Genomic DNA, 18,821 nt, shown 5'->3' on the forward strand with positions numbered 1-18,821 from the left:
TTAGCCATCATGGAGCTGGCGGGGGCTGTGGGGATCAGGGGCCACACGCCCCCCCCCCGGTAGTTCTAGGATGCCCTGTGTGAGCTCACGGGGCATTCTGAAGAGACCCCCGAGCCTCCTGGTTGGGGGTCTACTCATGTGCCGCCCCGTGCCAGGGCAACACACCGGCAAAAAGATGAGGTTAACGGAGCGCTCGCTCCATTAACCTCATCTTAGGGGAGGGGTAATTAGGCGGGCTAGCCGCATTGGAAAGCGAGCTAAGCTCCCTTAGCCCACTTTTCAGTGATCATGAGAATAGCTTCAGTATGTAAAAAGCTGCCTTATACCGAGTCAGACCATTGGTCCATCTACTTCAGGACTGCCTAGACCAGGGATTCTCAAACTTGGGTCCTCAGGTGTTATTGGACTTCAACTCCCATAATCCCCAGCCTCAGTGGCCTTTGCTTGAGGATTATGGGAGTTGAAGTCCAATAACACCTGAGGACCCAAGTTTGAGAATCATTGGCCTAGACTGACCAGCAGTGCCTCTCCAGGATTTCCCAGGTTCACTACCCGGAGATGTCAGGTATTGAACCTGGGTCCTTGTGCATGGGAAGCAGATGCTCGACCACTGAGTTACAGCCCCATCCCCTATTAAAACACAGGGGAAGATAGGAAGCTGCCTTATACCGAGTCAGACCATTGGTCCATTTAGCTCAGTATTGCCTACATTGACTGGCAGCGCCTCTCCAAGATTTCAGCCTTACCTGGAGATGCCAAGGATCGGTGGCAGCTGGTGAACGCTGGGGCAAGAAGCGGGGAGGGGAAGGTGGAGAATACCAGTGCACCTTTAGTGGTCAATAAGAGCTCCTGCTGCCTCCTGGCATCCCATGTAGCCAATCCACAACATTCCATGTGGCCAAGCCACGACAATCCTGCTAACTTGGCAAAGAGGCACCTTTTAACGTGGTGATTCTCTTTTATTTAGCTGGGGGAGAGTAACTGGCCCTCTCCATCCCCAGCACAGGACCTCCAGTGACTGTTGCTGGTGTCTACCTTATGTTTCTTTTTAGATTGTGAGCCCTTTGGGGACATGGAGCCATCCTATTTATTTTTTATCTCTCTGTGTAAACCACCCTGAGCCATTTTTGGAAGGGCGGTATAGAAATCAAATAAATAATCGATCGATCAATCAATCGATCAAATAAATAAATAAATAAATAAATAAGACATGCCCTGCCCCTACCACTAAGCTGTCCTATTTGCATGCACAGTGGCCAACTGAGGGATCAGGCTCAGTATTCCCTCTAACATGGATTCCCAGATGTCGTTGACTACAACTCCCAGAATCCCCAAGCAAAAGGCACTGCAGCTAGGAATTCTGGGAGTTGTAGTCAACAACATCTGAGACTCCCTGTTAGAGGGAACACTGGCCAGGATGGCATGTTTTTGCTGTGCTGGGCCTTCCGATACCTGCTGAACGTGCGGCTCAGCCAGTTGAGTGGCAGGAGTGCGGCGGGTGGTGGACGGGCAGCGGGTTGGCTGTGCTGGATGCCAGGCAGTGGCAGGAGCTGTCGCTGACCATTCAGTGTGTGCTCTGCCTTCTGCTCCCTCTCTCGTGCCCAACATCCACCAGTCACCACTGCCAAGGATTGAGCCAGGGACCTTCTGCATGCAAAGCAGATGCTACGGCCCCAGACTCTGCCGGTGGCCATTATGGCTGGGGATGATGGGAGTTCTGGTCCAGTGACATCTGGGGACCCAAGTTTGAGCACCTCTCTTCCCAGGATGCCTTTCACACAAAGGATCACAGGAAGATGATACTTCTGTGTGAACTGGATCGCATATGGAGACAGACAGATCCCAGGCATTTCGTGGCCTCTGCAAAACGGGTGGCTGTCTTTGGGTGCAGCCTGGTGCTCCTTGAGCCTGGCGGTCACAAACCACTCAGAGGATCCACTTATGAACATTTGGGGGGAATGTAGGCAGGTGTGACAAAAGCAGCTGGCCACAAGCAAAGCTCATCATCTGGCTTCTGATTTGGAGCTCTTGTGGTTGGAAGTATCTGCCCTTCCTATGCATGGAGAAATTAAGTACATAATAAAGGTAAAGTGTGCCATCAAGTCAATTTCAGCTTCTGGCGTCCACAGAGCCCTGTGGTTGTCTTTGATAGATTACAGGAGGGGTTTACCATTGCCTCCCCCCACCCCCCGTGCACAGTATGAGATGATGCCTTTCAGCATCTTCCTAAATCGCTGCTGCCCAATATTGTACCAGCGGGGATTTGAAACGGCAACCTTCTGCTTGTTAGTCAAGCATTTCCCCACTGCACCACTTAATAGAGCAGTACTTATTAGCCCTCTTCAAATATGAGTTCCTCCATAGAGGACCAACATATGAGAGGGGCAAATAGGGGCATATACAGGTGAAACTCGGAAAATTAGAATATCGTGCAAAAGTCCATTAATTTCAGTAATACAAATTAAAAGGTGAAACTGATATATGAGACAGACGCATTACATGCAAAGTGAGATAAGTCAAGCCTTAATTTGTTATAATTGTGATGATCATGGCGTACAGCTCATGAAAACCCCAAATCCACAATCCCAGAAAATTAGAATATTACATGGAACCAAGAAGACAAGGATTGTAGAATAGAACAATATCGGACCTCCGAAAAATATACAGTGTACTGTGCTTGATTGGCCAGCAAACCCGCCTGACCTGACCCCATAGAGAATCTATGGGGCATTGCCAAGAGAAGGATGAGAGACATGAGACCAAACAATGCAGAATTGCCGAAGGCCGCTAATGAAGCATCCTGGTCTTCCATAATACCTCATCAGTGCCACAGGCTGATAGCATCCATGCCACGCCGCATTGAGGCAGTAATTGCTGCAAAAGGGGCCCAAACCAAGTACTGAATACATATGCATGCTTATACTTTTCAGAGGTCCAATATTGTTCTATTCTTCAATCCTTGTCTTCTTGGTTCCATGTAATATTCTAATTTTCTGAGATTGTGGATTTGGGGTTTTCATGAGCTGTACGCCATGATCATCACAATTATAACAAATTAAGGCTTGACTTATCTCGCTTTGCATGTAATGCGTCTGTCTCATATATCAGTTTCACCTTTTAATTTGCATTACTGAAATTAATGGACTTTTGCACGATATTCTAATTTTCCGAGTTTCACCTGTAGGCTAGCCACACAGAGGTGTGTGTGTGTGTGTGTGTGTGTGTGTGTGTGTGTGTGTGTGTGTGTGTGTGTGTGTGTAGAACCCTCCTTGCATGCAGCACCTAGCCTGTGCAGACAAGCACTGAATATGGTGACATAGGGAGCTGCCTCCTACTGAGTCAGACTAATGGTCCCTCTTGCTTAGTATTGTCTACTCTGACTGGCAGCAGCTCTTCAGGGTTTCTGAAAAGGTCTTTCCCAGCTTCCCTGGAAGTGCCGGGGATTGAATTTGGGAGTCAGCTCTTCTGCGTGCAAAGCAGACGCCTTATCACTGAGTTAGGGCTCCATCCCTCCATCCAGTTGCAGGGGAGTAACAGCAGGAGAGAGGGCACGCCCTCAACTCCTGCCTGTGGCTTCCAGCAGCAACTGGTGGGCCACTGTGCGAAACAGGATGCTGGACTAGATGGGCCTCGGGCCTGATCCAGCAGGGCTGTTCTTATTTTCGTATCCCCCAAGCATCTGGGAGCATGGTCAGAGACTACACACAGAGAGTGTGCCCCCCCCATGCTTTAATCCTCCGAGGGGAACTAACGTATGAATCCCATATGCCCCTAAAGCATACAAATGAATCCCATGTGTTCGCCAATCATACTGTTACCTGCTTGTATGCAGGATTTCTCGCTAGGTTACCGCACGGATGTCTGTTTTGAGCCATACCTAGCCATGGTTTATCCTTTATTCATGCTGCAGGGTACGAAATTCCTGGGTGCCAACCTGCCTATGGCAATCTAGAATTCTCCAGGGCAGGCTCGCAAAATCTTCACCTACCCTCTGGGACAGGTAATTAAACAGTGATGTTTTGTCAAATTTGTGTTTCGCTTGTAAATTTCTGCTGCTGTTGCTTGTTTTGATTCCTGGCCCTCCCCACTGACAAGTTATTTCCCGGAGTTGCTCGTATAAAAGATGCAACATTTTGGAAACTAGGGCTCTGACAGCAGGACATCTGATTATGCACCATGGATTTCATGGCAGCATGTAGTCATTATTAATACCAGCCCCTAGTAACAACGAGAGAGGTCCTTTTTAGAAAAAGAAAAGAAAATAGAAAGTTACAACATTCTCGGAGAATACAATGGGTCCTGAATTGAGCTGCCAACTTTTTAATGACCTGTGCTCCTGCACCTTTCATAGCAGTTTGATCTGCAGATTTGAGTCAGGGGTGATGTTTGTCTCCATGCTAGGGCAAGCTTCACTTACTGGTTTCTGCAGAATGTGGACACAGGAGCAGGGTAAGCCCTTTTTGGCTGATCAGTTGGCAACTCTGGTTGCAAATAAGCACTTTTCATTATTATTGCTGTTGGAATGTGATCATCCATGTCCGGCCAGAGGTTGGTTGGAAAACCGGCTCTTTTAATAGTCTGCTCTAATGTTTATGTTGAATCTGTTGCCTCCAGAAATATGGTTCTCTGTATGGAAGACGTGAGAAGAGGAGGAGTCAAGGTTGATTCTATGATCACATTCTCACAGATGTGATGCTCTAATTTTTGTCTCTTTGTGGGTTGCATCCTTTAAGGGTGATACTTTCCTTCCCCTTCCCGATGATGCTAAGCACTACGGAAACTCCAGCTATTATATACTTTTCTCTTTTCCCACCCCACCGAGGCTCTTAGGAATGCTGGAGGAGCAGCCTCGATGGGGAAGTGCCATGGGAGGAAGGGTTCAACATCTATGTTCCCAGCTGATGTGGGTCCTCTGCAGCTGCTTTTAAACTTTTTAAAAAGTAGCCAGCTGACCCCATCATGCAGAGGCTCCTACCCCCGGAGCCTCTTACCCCTAGACTTCTGGGCTGAGGTCCAGGGTCCCCACACCCCCTGGGGGCACCCAAATCCTCTTTAGTCTGTCCTGGGTGATGCGGCTTGTGCCCTCAAGAACCTACATGTTAAAAAATGATGCTTAACTTGCAGCAGAAGGCCTCCAAAGGCCTTTAGGTCCAGGCTCCAAAATTACTGAGGTGCACCTCTGCCATCATGGATCTCCTGTGTAGGGATGTGCACGAAATGTGATCTGGACACCGAATCACAGCACATCCCTTTAACACGTAGGGATTACACATCCCTTTGAACACAGAGGAGAGCAGGTCCATACCTGCTCCTCCTCCGCTTGCTGACACTTCCTTAATCATGGCGTGCCACACACACACCCCACCCGCCCCCAGCTATCATCACACTGGCACATGCATGGCCTCTGCGCATTGCATCTTAAGAAATTAAAGGTCAATTTACCATATTCTCAAATGTTGCTTTTACGCAGAAATTGTAATACATTGGGGCTATTCTTACGATCACAAAAATCAGGCTAGGAAAATCCTAGCCTGATTTTTGTGATCGTCAGAACCACCGGGCTCGCAGCCGAGCCCAGTGGTTCTGGAGCGGCTAACCCGCTCCTGTAGCCTGCCCCTTAGCCCGGGTTTGCGGAGTGAGCGCTCCGCAAACCTGGGCTATCTGCTCGTGAATAGCCGCGAGCCGCGGCTACTCATGAGTAGACCCCCTGTCTGGGAGGATTAAAAGCAGCCTCCCAGCTCGGGGGTCTCCCCAGTATGCCCTGCGCACTTGCGCAGGGCATACTGGGGCTTCCGGGGGCCGCATGGCCCCTGAGCTCCCCGGCCCCCACTGGCTCCATCTCGGGGCCGGCCATCATGTGGGCGGCCGATCCGGCCTGCTTGTGAGCAGGGAAAGCGGGCTTAGCCCACTCTTCCCGCTCACCGCTAGGAACCGGGTCTCACTGATCGTGAGACCCGGTCCATTGTCTTCTTCTCAAAAGCAGACTCAAATTCTGGAGAGGCAACTATTGGAAAGAGGCTACCCAAATAGAGTGATTAAACAGGCCTTCTATAAAGCCAAGGCTACTAGGAGAGAAACTTTACTTATAGCAGACCAGAACAAATAGGATGATTGTTCCAGATACTTTTGGTATACACTCTAATTGCATTGAATATATTATCAAGGCGCATAAATTTCTTCTGCATTATTTACTGATTTTATAGTGTTCAGAGGTTTGCAAATTTTTATTATCTACAGGTCATATAGTTCTTTGGAGGGTTATGCATACTTCTAGATTATAGTTTTCTATTAGATTATTATATTGTGGTAGATTCTTTTTTGGTATACATGTCCCTAAGGATGTGCGAACCTATGTGCTTCAATATCGAGCCAGTCTGGTCTGGGCAGTCCGAGTTCAAACCGGACCACCCCCCAGTTCAAAGAACTGGCTTGCGAGCCGGCTCACAGGGTATACATGTAAAGGGGAATCCAGCTAGGGTTCCTCTTTACAAGTAAAGCAGAATTCCCTAGCTTAAAGGGTGTGTGTGTAAGTGGATGGGGAATCCTTTACCTTTAAAAGGACTTTAAAAGTGGCAGAGGTGGCTGTGGTGGTCTCTGCACATACACAGAGGTGCAGAGACCCGAACTCAGCACAGCTGGCCCAGACTGTCATTTCGGAGGCCGGCGGAGGAGAGTTGGAGGATCTGCCACCTCCAATGTCTCCGCCAACCCCATTGCCCCCAGAGCCTTCATTGGTTAAAGCAGCAACTTTTTAACCTGGTGATTCTCTTTATTTAGCAGGGGGAGAGTAACTGGACCTATCCACCCCCAGCACAGTACCTCTAGTGCTGGTGCCTATCTTATGTTTCTTTTTAGATTGTGAGCCCTTTGGGGACAGAAGCCATCTTACTTATTTATTATTTCTCTGTGTAAACCGCTTTGGAAACTTTTGTTGAAGAGCAGTATATGGAGAAAGTGGGTAGAGAGAAATTCTTCTCCCTCTCACATAACACTAGAACCAGGGGTCATCCCATGAAATTGATTGCCGGGAAATCTAGGACCAACAAACAGAAGTATTTTTCACACAATGCATAATCAACTTGTGGAACTCTCTGCCACAAGGTGTGGTGACAGCCAACAACCTGGATGGCTTTAAGAGGGGTTTGGGTAACTTTATGGAGGAGAGGTCTATCATTGGCTACTAGCCGGAGGGCTATAGGCCACCTCCAGCCTCAAAGGCAGGATGCCTCTGAGTACCAGTAGCAGGGGAGTAACAGAAGGAGAGAGGGCATGCCCGCAACTCCTGCCTGTGGCTTCCAGCGGCATCTGGTGGGCCACTGTGCAAAACAGGATGCTGGACTGGATGTGCCTTGGACCTGATCCAGCAGGGCTGTTCTTATGTTCTTATGTTATGTTCTTAATATTTGTTTTTGTTGTTGTTCTGGTGGGATCTGGAATGAAATGCACATTCCATAGGCTGAGAAGGCTAAAATATGACCATTCAGGCTTTCTTAAGCATCCAGCTTCCTTTCGATTCCCTTAGTCATTGTCGAATTTGGCAGCAAGTCGCTTGCATTTCTTGTCTGAGCACAGTGATTTATCTTCTTCAGGCATGCAGCTTCACCTCTCATCGGTATATAACCCTCAGAAATGTCTCTTCAGCGAAATCAGATATCTTGTTAATAAAAAAAAATAGCAATGCATGTTGAAGACTCCCGGTCATTTTAATTCAGTTGCTATTTAGAGATGTGCTTTTGCACTTCAGCTTAGGATCCGTTCTTACTCTGGGAGCCATTGTAGTCCAGTGGTAGAACTCTTGCTTGGCATGCAGAATGTCCCAGGTTCAATCGCTGGTATCTCTAGGTAGAATTGGGAAAGGGACCCCCCTCTGAAACCTTGGAGAGCCTCTTCTAGTCAATAAGAGGGTGGCCAACCTGAATTTCTCTAGCTGCTGTTGGACAACTCACATCATTTATTGCAGTGGGGGATGATGGGAGTTGTAGTACAACAGTAGCTGGTGAGCCTCACGTTGGCTACCCCAGTGCAGATGATACTGACCTAGATGGACCATTGACTACCTGGTCATCTGCTACCTTGGCGTGACATTCTAAAACAGAAGGTAGAATAAAACTTGAGTGGTGGCACTGAGTTGACATCCACACTAATGCTGTGCTAGCACGACAAGCAAAGTTGTGCACACACAAGAAGGTCCCATAGCTGTGCAGATGCTCAAAGTCCTTGCACTCTCATGCTTATACAAGCATTGCACTTGCACACCAAGGACAGTGGGGCAGGGGCTGTGACATCCAGATCGGTGTTGTGCTAGCACCATGAAAGAAGCTGCACACATATCAGGAGTTTGCAGAGTTACACAAAGCTATGGTGCTCCATAAGGTTGTGCAACCACTAGTGGAAGATCTTCTCTGGATATTATTATTATTATTATTATTATTATTATTATTATTATTATTAATTCGATTTCTATACCGCCCTTCCAAAAATGGCTCAGGGCAGTTTACATAGATAGATAGATAGATAGATCCCTGTCCACAAAGGGCTCACAATCTAAAAAGAAACATAAGATAGACACCAGCAACAGTCACTGGAGGTCCTGTGCTGGGGGTGGAAAGGGCCAGTTACTCTCCCCCTGCTAAATAAAGAGAATCACCACATTAACAGGTGCCCGATATACAGAAGGTTGCACAACACACTGTTAAACCTGATGTTAAACTTGTTGTGCAACATGCATTCACATGACCTGTTGGGCAGGCAGGGAGGTAGAAGGCTCTGCAAACATTGCCTTCTCCCCCAGACGATTGTTTGGTTGGTGGGAGCACGATCCGCACTCCCACACAATCGGCCCTGTTCCATGCAGCGTGGAGCAGGGCTGATCCATCTGCAGCTGGGACTCATTGGGGCTATCTCACGACCAACAAAAATCTGGCTAGCAGAGGCTAGTCCGATTTTTGTTGGTCGTCAGAACCACTGGGCTCGCAGCCGATCCCGGTGGTTCTGGAGCGGCTAACCCGCTCGAGAACCCCTGGCAAAAAGCAGGTTTGCGGAGCGAGCGCTCCTGCAAACCTGCTTTTTGCGATCGTGAGTAGCCGCAGCGCGCCTTCGCACTGCGCCTACTCGCCGCGCCTACTCGCCGCACCTACTCATGAGTAGACCCCTGGCTGGGAGGCTTAAAAGCAGCCTCCTGGCTCGGGGGTTTCCCCAGTATGCCCTGCGCGTTTGCGCAGGGCATACCGGGGCTTGCGGGGGCTGCATGGCCCCCACTCCCCCCACTTCCCGCCGGCTCCGTCTCGGAGCCGGACATCGTGGGGGCAGCCGATCCGGCTGCCCAGGGCTCCCTGCCCGCTCGTGAGCGGGGAGAGTGGGCTTAGCCTGCTCTTCCCGCTCACTGATCGTGAGACCCGGTCCATTGTCTCAGCCCCCCGTAAATTCCACAATGCAACATGTGAGTGTGAGGTGCAATATAGCAATCTCCCCAGCAATGAGCAGACACCCGTCAGTGTTTCAGCACCAGTTGAAAGCAACTGGTGCTGACGGACGGTCAGGTAAATGGGGTTAAGGGAGCGCTCGCTCCCTTAACCTTGTTTAAAAGGTGGGCTCCCAAGGTGAGTTTGCCACCGGGAGTGAGTCAGCTCCTGGCAGTTCCCACAAGCAGCCAAGCATGGGCTTAGCCGCCTTAGCCCAATCTTGGCTGCTCATGAGAACAGCCTCGCTGTGTAACTTGTCCACAGCTTCCACTAGCAGAAGGGCTAGTCAGGAACAGACGTTCATTTCTTTGCGCCACATCTTAGAGCTATACCTTGGCTGTAGTGCAAGTGCATTGTCTTAGAGCAACACAAGTCTGGAACCCAAGCTCCCAACTAGTCTGGAACCCAAGCTCCCAACTAGCTAGCACAACATGATGGTACAAACTCTGTGTTCGTTTGGATATCAGCCATTGCCTGCATTCTGAACAGTTTACATAGAAGAACCCCATCAGCTAGAAGGCTTTATGAACCTTAGACAGCAGGGCTCAAGGTGATGCATTCTTAATCAATGGCCCTACAGTTATGCAAGAAACAAGGAGCAATATCTTACCAGCTAAAGGGAATCTTAAATAAAAATCTTGAACATAACGTAAAACACACCTTTTTAAGGAGGCTTTTTAATATCATTATTTTGTTATATCTGGTAGGGGTTTTTTTAGCTTCTTTAGCTTTTTATAATTTTCAGTTTTAATTTGAACCTAATTGTTTTTAATCTGACTTTCTTTTAAAAAAATAATTTTATTACTTGTATCTGTGTCTATGTTATTGTTGTAAGCCGCCCCGAGCAGTATTGCACTGGAGGGGCGGAGTATACATATTTTAGGTAGATAGATGATAGATAGATAGATAGATAGATAGATAGATAGATAGATAGATAGATAGATAGACTTGCTTGTAGATGGATTATTTCATTAAAGCGTTAACCACCTTTTGTGCTTGTCTCATACAGAGGGAAATCTACCATTCTTGCAACACATATTTTAGATAGATAGATAGATAGATAGATAGATAGATAGATAGATAGATAGACTTGCTTGTAGATGGATTTTTTCATTAAAGCATTAACCACCTTTTCTGCTTATCTCATATGGAGGGAAATCTACCATTCTTGCAAACGTCTCCCCTTCATGATTACTTTTTAATCTTCTGTATTCCTGCATCCTTTTATTTGCTAGGATGTTAAATAAAAATTAATACAATAATGGAACCTTGCCCCCCCCCCCAACAATCATTGTTTGCTCGGTCGGAGCACACTCCGTGCTCCCACACAATCCCCACTGCTCCATGCAGTGTGGAGCATGGCAGATCACTCTGAAGACAGGACTCATTGTCCCAGCCTCTGAGTATCCCACAGTGCACCGCGTGCCAAGCGCAGTACAGTGCGGGATTCTCCCAGGGGATGGGCACTCTAGGCACCCATCTTTGTGTCAACATGAGCTTCAAGCAGCTGATGCTGAAACACAATCTCGGCAGCCAGGTTAAGGGCATGATTTTGCCCTTAACCTCGGCTAAGAGCCAGGCTTTGGCACAGGTTTGGCAAAGAGGCACAGCTGGGATCCATGTGTGTCGTGGTGGTTCTCCCAGGCAGCTAAACCCAGGCTTGGTTGCTCATGAGCCCAGCCTCAGTAATACATGAACAAGAGGTCATTCACACAATCGAAAACTGTGTTCTACCCAGGTTTGGGAGCTGTGTGTACTCCCAATTTCTGATTGTGTGGAAGCAAGGTTAGAGGAAAACCTGGGTAGAAGTGATTGTGTGGAAGCAAGGTTAGAGGAAAACCTGGGTAGCTTTTTCTCCTACCTTGCTTCCACACAATCACTTCTACCCAGGTTTTCCTCTAACCTTGCTTCCACACAATCAAAAACTGGGAGTACACACAATTCCCAAACTTGGGTAGAACACAGTTTTCTCTTGTGTGAATGACCTCCAAGATTTCACTTGTACATTAACTACAACACCCTCTGTCTTTGATTCCTTTTGTTATTCATACAGTATTCTTACAATATTTTACTTACTCCCTGCAGGCAAACAAGGGTCCCAGTTAGATATTCATGTTCAGTTCCCACTGGAGGCAATGGAAATTGTACAGTCCTGCCCAGAGGCAAAAAGTGGCCTAATTAATTTCTTTCCTAATATAAAACTGGGCAGTGCTCCAAGGATATCTGATCACGAACAACAGCAGGACAGGAGACCTATATCAAGATACAGTCGTTAGGGCTATGCATTAAAGCAGGCCAGTAATCAGACCCAGTTTGTTGTGGGCCCTATCAAAGAATTTTTCATTGGATTGAACTCAGTGTGGGGGAGGATGCCCGATAGGGCCCAATCCAATCAAAGATGTGAAGGTTGGGGGCAGGGGATCATAACAATTCGGGATTTATTTATTATTTAATCCCCCCTTTCTCCCCATTTCCCCCCCCCAAATTTCCAGGTGTTGCTTTTTTGGGGGGGGGGCAAGGAAAAAATGGAAAAGGCCTCCCCCCATCTAGTTTTCCCCCAAGGCCTTCACATCTCTCGATGCAATACACGGGGTCCAGTCCACATTAAATTGTGGCTGGGAATGATAGGGGTTGCAGTTCAACAACAGCAGGACAGCCAGGGTTGCCTACACCTGGTCCAATCAGTAGTGCCCCAAGACCTCGGCAGGCCTGAGGCAGGGCATCAAATACTGCTTCCCCGGCTCTCCTCCTTTTTTCTTTTCTTTTTTTCTTTTGGCCTGTAACAGCTGCAGGCAGCCGCTGACACTGCTTCTCTAAGTGCGCACACAAATGTGAACACCAACATCCATCGCCTCTGCTGCCTCCCTCTACCTCCCTCTCATGCTGCTGAAAGGCTAGTATGAAAATGAATAGGAAATGGGCAAGGAAAGTATGTAAGGGCATTAGAGTGCAAGTGGCACTCTGTAGGGCATCTACTGTACTCTATGGAAAGGACAGTAGAGTATTGGATGCTCTATAGAACACTACTTATGCTCTACTGCCCTTTCGTCATTTCCTCTTCCACTTCCTTATTTTCATTTCTCACCTAGCGACGGATGCAACAAGGTGGAGGCTGCAGAGGACAAATTCAAATTCGCATACAATTATTAAAGGGTCTGGAGGGTGGACATCTTTGCCTGGCTCAGAAAGACATGAATGTAGATGCCAGGTGAGCCTCCCTGGGGAGACACGATGTTACCACCGAAAAAGCCTTCGCCTCAGTTGCCACTTGGGTTTATGGTTAGGGATGGGGATGGGGCCATAGCTCAGTGGTACAGCTTCCGATTTGTATGCAGAAGGTCCCAGGTTCAATCCCAGGCATCTCCTGGTGGGGTCAAAAAGTCTTCTGGCTGGAATCCAGGAGAGCCTCTATCTACTGGTCCAGGGGTGGAGCCACCATTGGGCAAATGGGTTCAAAGAACCTGAGCTGCCATTCCCAGGGGCTGCACCTCATGGCTCCAGACACACCCACCGCGTCTGACATCAGATACGGGGGCCATTATTTCACTTTGGGATGGTTGCTTGCATTGGTAGCATGGCCGGAGTGACTCTCCCTGCCTTTTAAAGCCCACACTGCCCAATGCAGCACAGGCCAATCTCCCTCACAAACGGGGCCACACGGCCCCATTTGGGAGGGAGACTTCACCCCCAGGTCTGAAGTCAGATGCGGGGGGCATGGCTAGCCAGCCCCCTGTGTCTGATGTCAGATGCAGGGGACGGGACCAGGGGGCCACCGCCTCAGCTGAACACGGACCACTACCAGCCTACCTCCCAGCACTGTACTGGTCACAGTACTGAGCTAGATGGACCAATGGTCTGACTTGGTATAAAGCAGCTTCCTCTGTTCCCTGTGTACCCACCTCAGATGGCAGGGCGGCCTGGAAGAGGAGCCCCTAAGATGATCTCAGTGCATGGGCAGGTTGTTGTGGAAGCCGACATTCCTTCAGATACCCTCGTCCCAATTCATGTAATGCTTTTAAGATGAGCACCAGCACTTTGAATTGTGCTTGGAAACAGGCCGAGAGCCAGTGCAAGCTCTGTAAGCACCAGTGAGGTGGGTTCCCAGCTGCTTGTCTCACTGGATGGGCAATAGGAACACAGCCAATTCCTTTCTCTACAAGGTATTTCCATAGCTGATGCAAATGCCCCTGGAAACTTGGCACCCTAAATGGTTGTTTAATTCGCCTTTGTGTTGAGCCTGCAAGAATCACCACTTGGATTGATAGTTGGGAGGGTAGTGTTGATACTTGGTTAGGAGCAGAAAGTGAAGATTCATACTGTTTGGGAGGTTAGGGCAGTTTGGAGTTCAGCTGAAACTGGATCGGAGTTTTATTGCAGGATGAGATGTCTTAGGAGAGAGCCAAATTAAATGCACCCTGCTAATGGGGGAATGAGGCACCTTTTTAACATGGTGATTCTCTTTATTGAGCAGGGAGAGAGCAACTGGTTCTATCCACCCCCAGCACAGCATCCCTCCAGTAGCTGTTGCTGGTGTCTATCTTATGTTTCTTTTTAGATTGTGAGCCCTTCGGGCACAGGGATCCATCTTATTTATTTATTTGTTATTTCTCTATGTAAACCACTTTGAAAACGTTTGTTGAAAAGTGGTATAGAAATATTTGTTGTTGTTATATTTAGCAGGGGGAGAGTAACTAGCCCTATCCAAACCCAGCACAGCATATCTCCAGTTGCTGCTGGTGGTGTCTACCTGATGTTTTTGGGATTTTTTTTTTAATTGTGAGACCTTTGGAGACAGAGAACCATTTTATTTATGTTTATTTTTCTGTGTAAACTGCTTTGGAAACTTTGGCTGAAAAGTGATATATAAATATGCATAGTTGTAGCAATCAGGGCAGACATCAGTCAGGGATCAGTAATCAGGGCAGACAGTAGAGATCAAGGCAGTGCCATTTGTACATTGGAAGTCTGACTGGGGAAACACGCCCTCCTTGATAGTTGCTTTGGTACATTCTTTTAAAATGTAATACAAACCTTACTGAGTGGCATTTCATTTAGACAGAACTACCATTTTCACTGCGTTTTATCTTTGCTAATTATTAAAAGATTGATTTTCTATTTTGTAAGCCTCTCAAAAGCTTTTCTGAAGCCTAAGAGAAAAGCAGAATAGAAATCAATACATGTATATGTCTGTGTGCAAGCAGTCATTCATCTCATGTGATCTCAGCACCTTGTTATTTGATTTTTGCTTTCCAAATGAACTACTCAAAGTAGGCTGGATGCAAGGTTGCCAAGTGGCCAGGACAAAAGCAGCCTAGCCTACTCTTGTGCTTTTAATAGCAGCTTGTGGTGCCAATCATAGGTGCAAGGTCCATTGGACATGGGAGGACAAATGTCTCTGGGCCCGGAGGGTCAGGGCCCCCCACAAAGGACCCACAAGCAGAGGCCTCCTGCCTCTGTGAGGCCTCCCAGTGATCAGTGGGCTGCACCGCCACTGCCCACCGCCCCACCGATATTTCTCACATTAGAGCTGAACAATTAGAGCCTGGGGAACACGCACATGCATCTGCTCCCTTTCTCTTCTGCACCAGCAGGGAGGGAGGAGTGCCACCAGAAGCTGGTGCTGCACTTTCTGTTTGGAAGACACAATGCGGCGGCTCCACCGGCAAACACACAGGGCTTGGTAAGGGATGCATTCCCCTCCTCCCTTCTGAATGGAAGCCCTGTTTTGTAAAGCTCCCTTGGATTTACCATCATGGTGGAGAGGAGGAAGAGGCAAGCAGATTGCCCCACCCCCTTGTATCTGATGTCAGACGCAGGGGGCGTGTCTTGGGGCACTGGGGCGTGCACGTGCTTTGCATGTGTGTTAGGGGGCCCCCTCCAGATCTTTGTCCCTAGGCCCCAGGGAAGCTCACTACTCCCCTGGTGCCAATAAATCAACAGGTCAAGTTTTTTCTGCAGCATGAAGATAAGCATTATCAGTTGCTGACGCCTGCAGAGGCATATTACCTACGGTGTCTGGATGAAAATTTGGCAACGCAGCAAATGTTGTTTTCAATCTGTATAAGGATATACAGAATGTATCTGAAGCCAGTAGTTGAATGTGGGTGAGGCTTCGCTGATTGCACAGCCTTGTTCCAGGTCATTCTTATTCACATACTTTCAATTTAGTTCCCACAGTTCCCATTACAATCACTGTCACCCCTGCTAACTGAGCAAAGAGGTGTCTTTCAAAGTGGTGACTCTCTTCTATGTAACAGTGGCTAATCAACTGTTTCTATCCCAGCTCAGCATCTCCTCAATAGTTGTTGCTTCAGTCATGTTTCTTTTTAGAGTATGAGCCCGCTAAGGGTGAGGAACCATTTCATTTATTATTTATTTTTCCATGTAAACCTCTTTGGGAACTGTAGTTTATATCTATCTATCTATCTATCTATCTATCTATCTATCTATCTATCTATCTATCTATCTACAGTTGTAGTTGTAGTAATGAATTTCTGAGGCTCAGACCATAAGTGACAGAGGGATAAACTAGGGATGTGCAGAACATTTTGCGATTGGAACGTTCCAACCATAAACTGGACTGTTCCGAGTGTTCCGAGCTCAGGACAGAATGCCCTTCAAATGAAGGGTCTGTTCTGAGCTTGGAACAGAACAACCTCATTCCACGCTTGGAACACTCAGAACGTTCAGAGCGCCATTTTGTAATCCAGAATGGTGCTCTTCTGGCCTTTGTGCACACACAGCAGTCATTTGCATGGTCAGCACCACTACACAAATCACCGCTGCACATGCACAGAGACCAGAAACGTGCCATTTTAGATTTCAAAATTATGCTCTGTACATTCTGAGTGTTCTGAGCTCAGAAAGGGGTTGTTCTGTCAGAACAACGAGCTCAACCAGTTGTGCCAATGGAATGATCCACAGATCTTGCATTCCATGCCAAGCTCAGAACAAAACGCAAGATCCATTTCATGCACATCCCTAGGAACAACCCATTTCTTTAAACCCAGAGCTTCTTTCTGATATTATATGAATGTGAGAGAAGTGAGTTAATGCTGGGGGCGGGGTGGTGTTCTTGATCATGCAGAGAAGCTCTGTATACATACAATTGTACATACAGGGTGTGTGTATTTCAGACTATATTATCAACATGTGGTGCTTGCTTGGGTATGTAGTACTGAGGCTATTAATATGCGTATGCAAAAGGGCTCCCAGCCTGGTTTTGCACGCACATGTGAACCACTGGGATTGGACCCAATCCCAGCAGCTACATGGCAGCAAACCCACCTAAGTAGACTCCTTTCTAAATTTTATCCCATAAAAGCGCTCGTTCCCTTAACCCCATTTTTGTCCTCATGTGTCAGCTACGGTTGCTTGCAGCCACAGCCGGCACACTTGGGGAGGGAGGGGGGATCTCAATAATGCACCACGCACTCATGCAGTGCATTATTGGAGATCCAGGGGCAGGATGACATGCAGCGGTACAACCCTGCACCCTGACCCCCAGAACTACCAGCAGGAGCTGGTGCTTGTCTGGGCGGGCGATCCGCCCGCCCGCCCAAGGATAGCTGCTCGTCTGCAGGGAGGGTGAGTGTAATCCACTCTCCCTGCAGACCACCCTGGAGCTCTTCTCACTGATCGTGAGAAGAGCTCCATAGTCTGGCGAGGTTTCTGTAATGTAGTGGTTATCATATTAGCCTCACATGTGAAAGGTCCCTGGTTCAAAACCAGGAAGAAACACCCCTTAGGGATGGGGCTCTGGCACAGTAATAGAACCTCTGTGTTGCATGCAGAAGGTTAATCCCTGGCAGCATCTCCAGGTGGGGCTGAGAAAGACTCCTGCCTGAAACCTTGGAGAGCCACTGCCAGTCAGTGTAAGATCATAAGAACAGCCCTGCTGGATCAGGCCCAAGGCCCCTCTAGTCCAGCATCCTGTTTCTCACAGTGGCCCACCAGATGCTGCTGGAAGCCACAAGCAGGAGTTGAGGGCATGCCCTCTCTACTGCCATTTCTCCCCTGCAACTGGTTCTCAGAGCCATCCTGCCTTTTGAGACTGGAGGTGGCCCACAGCCCTCCGACTAGTAGCCATTGATGGACCTCTCCTCCATGAAGTTATCCAAACCCCTCTTAAAGCCATCGAGGTTTTTGGCTGTCACTACGTCCTGTGGCAGAGAGTTCCACAAGTGGATCACGCGTTGTGTGAAAAAGTACTTCCGTTTGTTGGTCCTAGACCTCCTGAAAATCAATTTCATGGAGTGACCCCTGGTTAGGGGGTAGTATAGTGTAGACAATATAGAGCTAACTGGACTCAGTATAAAGCGGCTTCCTGAGCCCCTGTGTGTGCACAATTTAGGGTTGGAACCAAAATTTCTCCAAAGTCAGGTTTGAGGAGGAATATTAGATTTCCTCCAAAGTAGAAACCTCAGAGAATTTTCTCAGATAGTCTCTTCACATCCCTGACATAATCCTTCTTTAAGTGTGCACAGTGCACATGCATGCATGCGCACACACCCCACTTCTGAAAGAGACTTGGGTCTGCCCCAATTACAAATAAAGCAGGAGGTGTGATCCAGTTTTACAGCAGAAGAGACTCTTGAGAGTGTTAGGTCTTCACCCACGCACAGCTTACCTCCCCACAGACTCCCCACGCAATTTTCTTCTCTCTCGAGCTCCAATAACAGAAGTGAGAAAAGCACTTTGAGGGCGTGACTACAGGTTGGGATGCAATAATCCTGAGGAGGCTTTAGCTTCCCTTACTTACACATTGAGGCTCTTCACATGATTCGTGTGAAACACCTTACTGGGCTCTGCAGGGAGAGTGGGTTTAGCCCACTCTCCCCGCAGAGGATCAGGCCTGCAGCCCTGGGCAGCTCCATCACGGAGATGGTGGGGGCTGTTGGGATCGGAGGCCACACACCTCCCAGAAGTCCCAGGATGTCCCGCGCAAGCGTGCGGGGCATTTTGGGAAGACCCCCAGGACCAGGAGGCTACTTCTAGCCTCCCAGTCGGGGGTCTACTCGTGTATCACCACACACCACGGTGGCACATGAGCAAAAAAACAAGGTTAACAGAGCACTCACTCCATTAACCTTATTTAAGGGGAGGGAGATTTAGGTGGGCTAGCTACTTTGGAATCACCGGGCTCGCCTGTGAGCCCGGTGATTCCAACGATCACTGGAAAGCCGGCTAGGCTCCCTTAGCCCGCTATCCAGCGATCGTGGGAATAGACTCATTGTTTTTGCTGTAAAAATCAAGATACCACCCTCTGCTTTATATGTGTTTGAGGCACATAAAAATCAGGTGTGCCAGGTATATAGCTTTGCTGTTAGTCTCTGTATATGAAAATAGACCCATTGCGTG

The 18,821-nt window shown here is 48.2% G+C and overlaps 1 protein-coding gene across 24 annotated transcripts in view; it reads left to right on the forward strand.

Annotated features, from left to right (window-relative positions):
• BEGAIN (brain enriched guanylate kinase associated) overlaps window positions 1-18,821 on the forward strand; it is a 359,789-nt gene that overhangs the window by 208,769 nt on the left and 132,199 nt on the right. For 11 of the 24 annotated variants that reach the window (XM_053284654.1, XM_053284652.1, XM_053284653.1 and 8 more), the window contains one exon: window positions 3,911-4,000. The exons of 12 other annotated variants lie outside the window; for them this stretch is intronic. In XM_053284654.1, coding sequence (XP_053140629.1) covers window positions 3,911-4,000 — 90 coding nt within the window. Of the gene's footprint in view, window positions 1-3,910; window positions 4,001-12,539; window positions 12,670-18,821 lie in introns of those variants that run through there. One more of the 24 variants, XM_053284648.1, reaches the window with a different exon arrangement.

The sequence above is a fragment of the Hemicordylus capensis genome, chromosome 1, assembly GCF_027244095.1.
Source record: "Hemicordylus capensis ecotype Gifberg chromosome 1, rHemCap1.1.pri, whole genome shotgun sequence".
Classification (NCBI taxonomy): Eukaryota; Metazoa; Chordata; class Lepidosauria; order Squamata; family Cordylidae; genus Hemicordylus; species Hemicordylus capensis.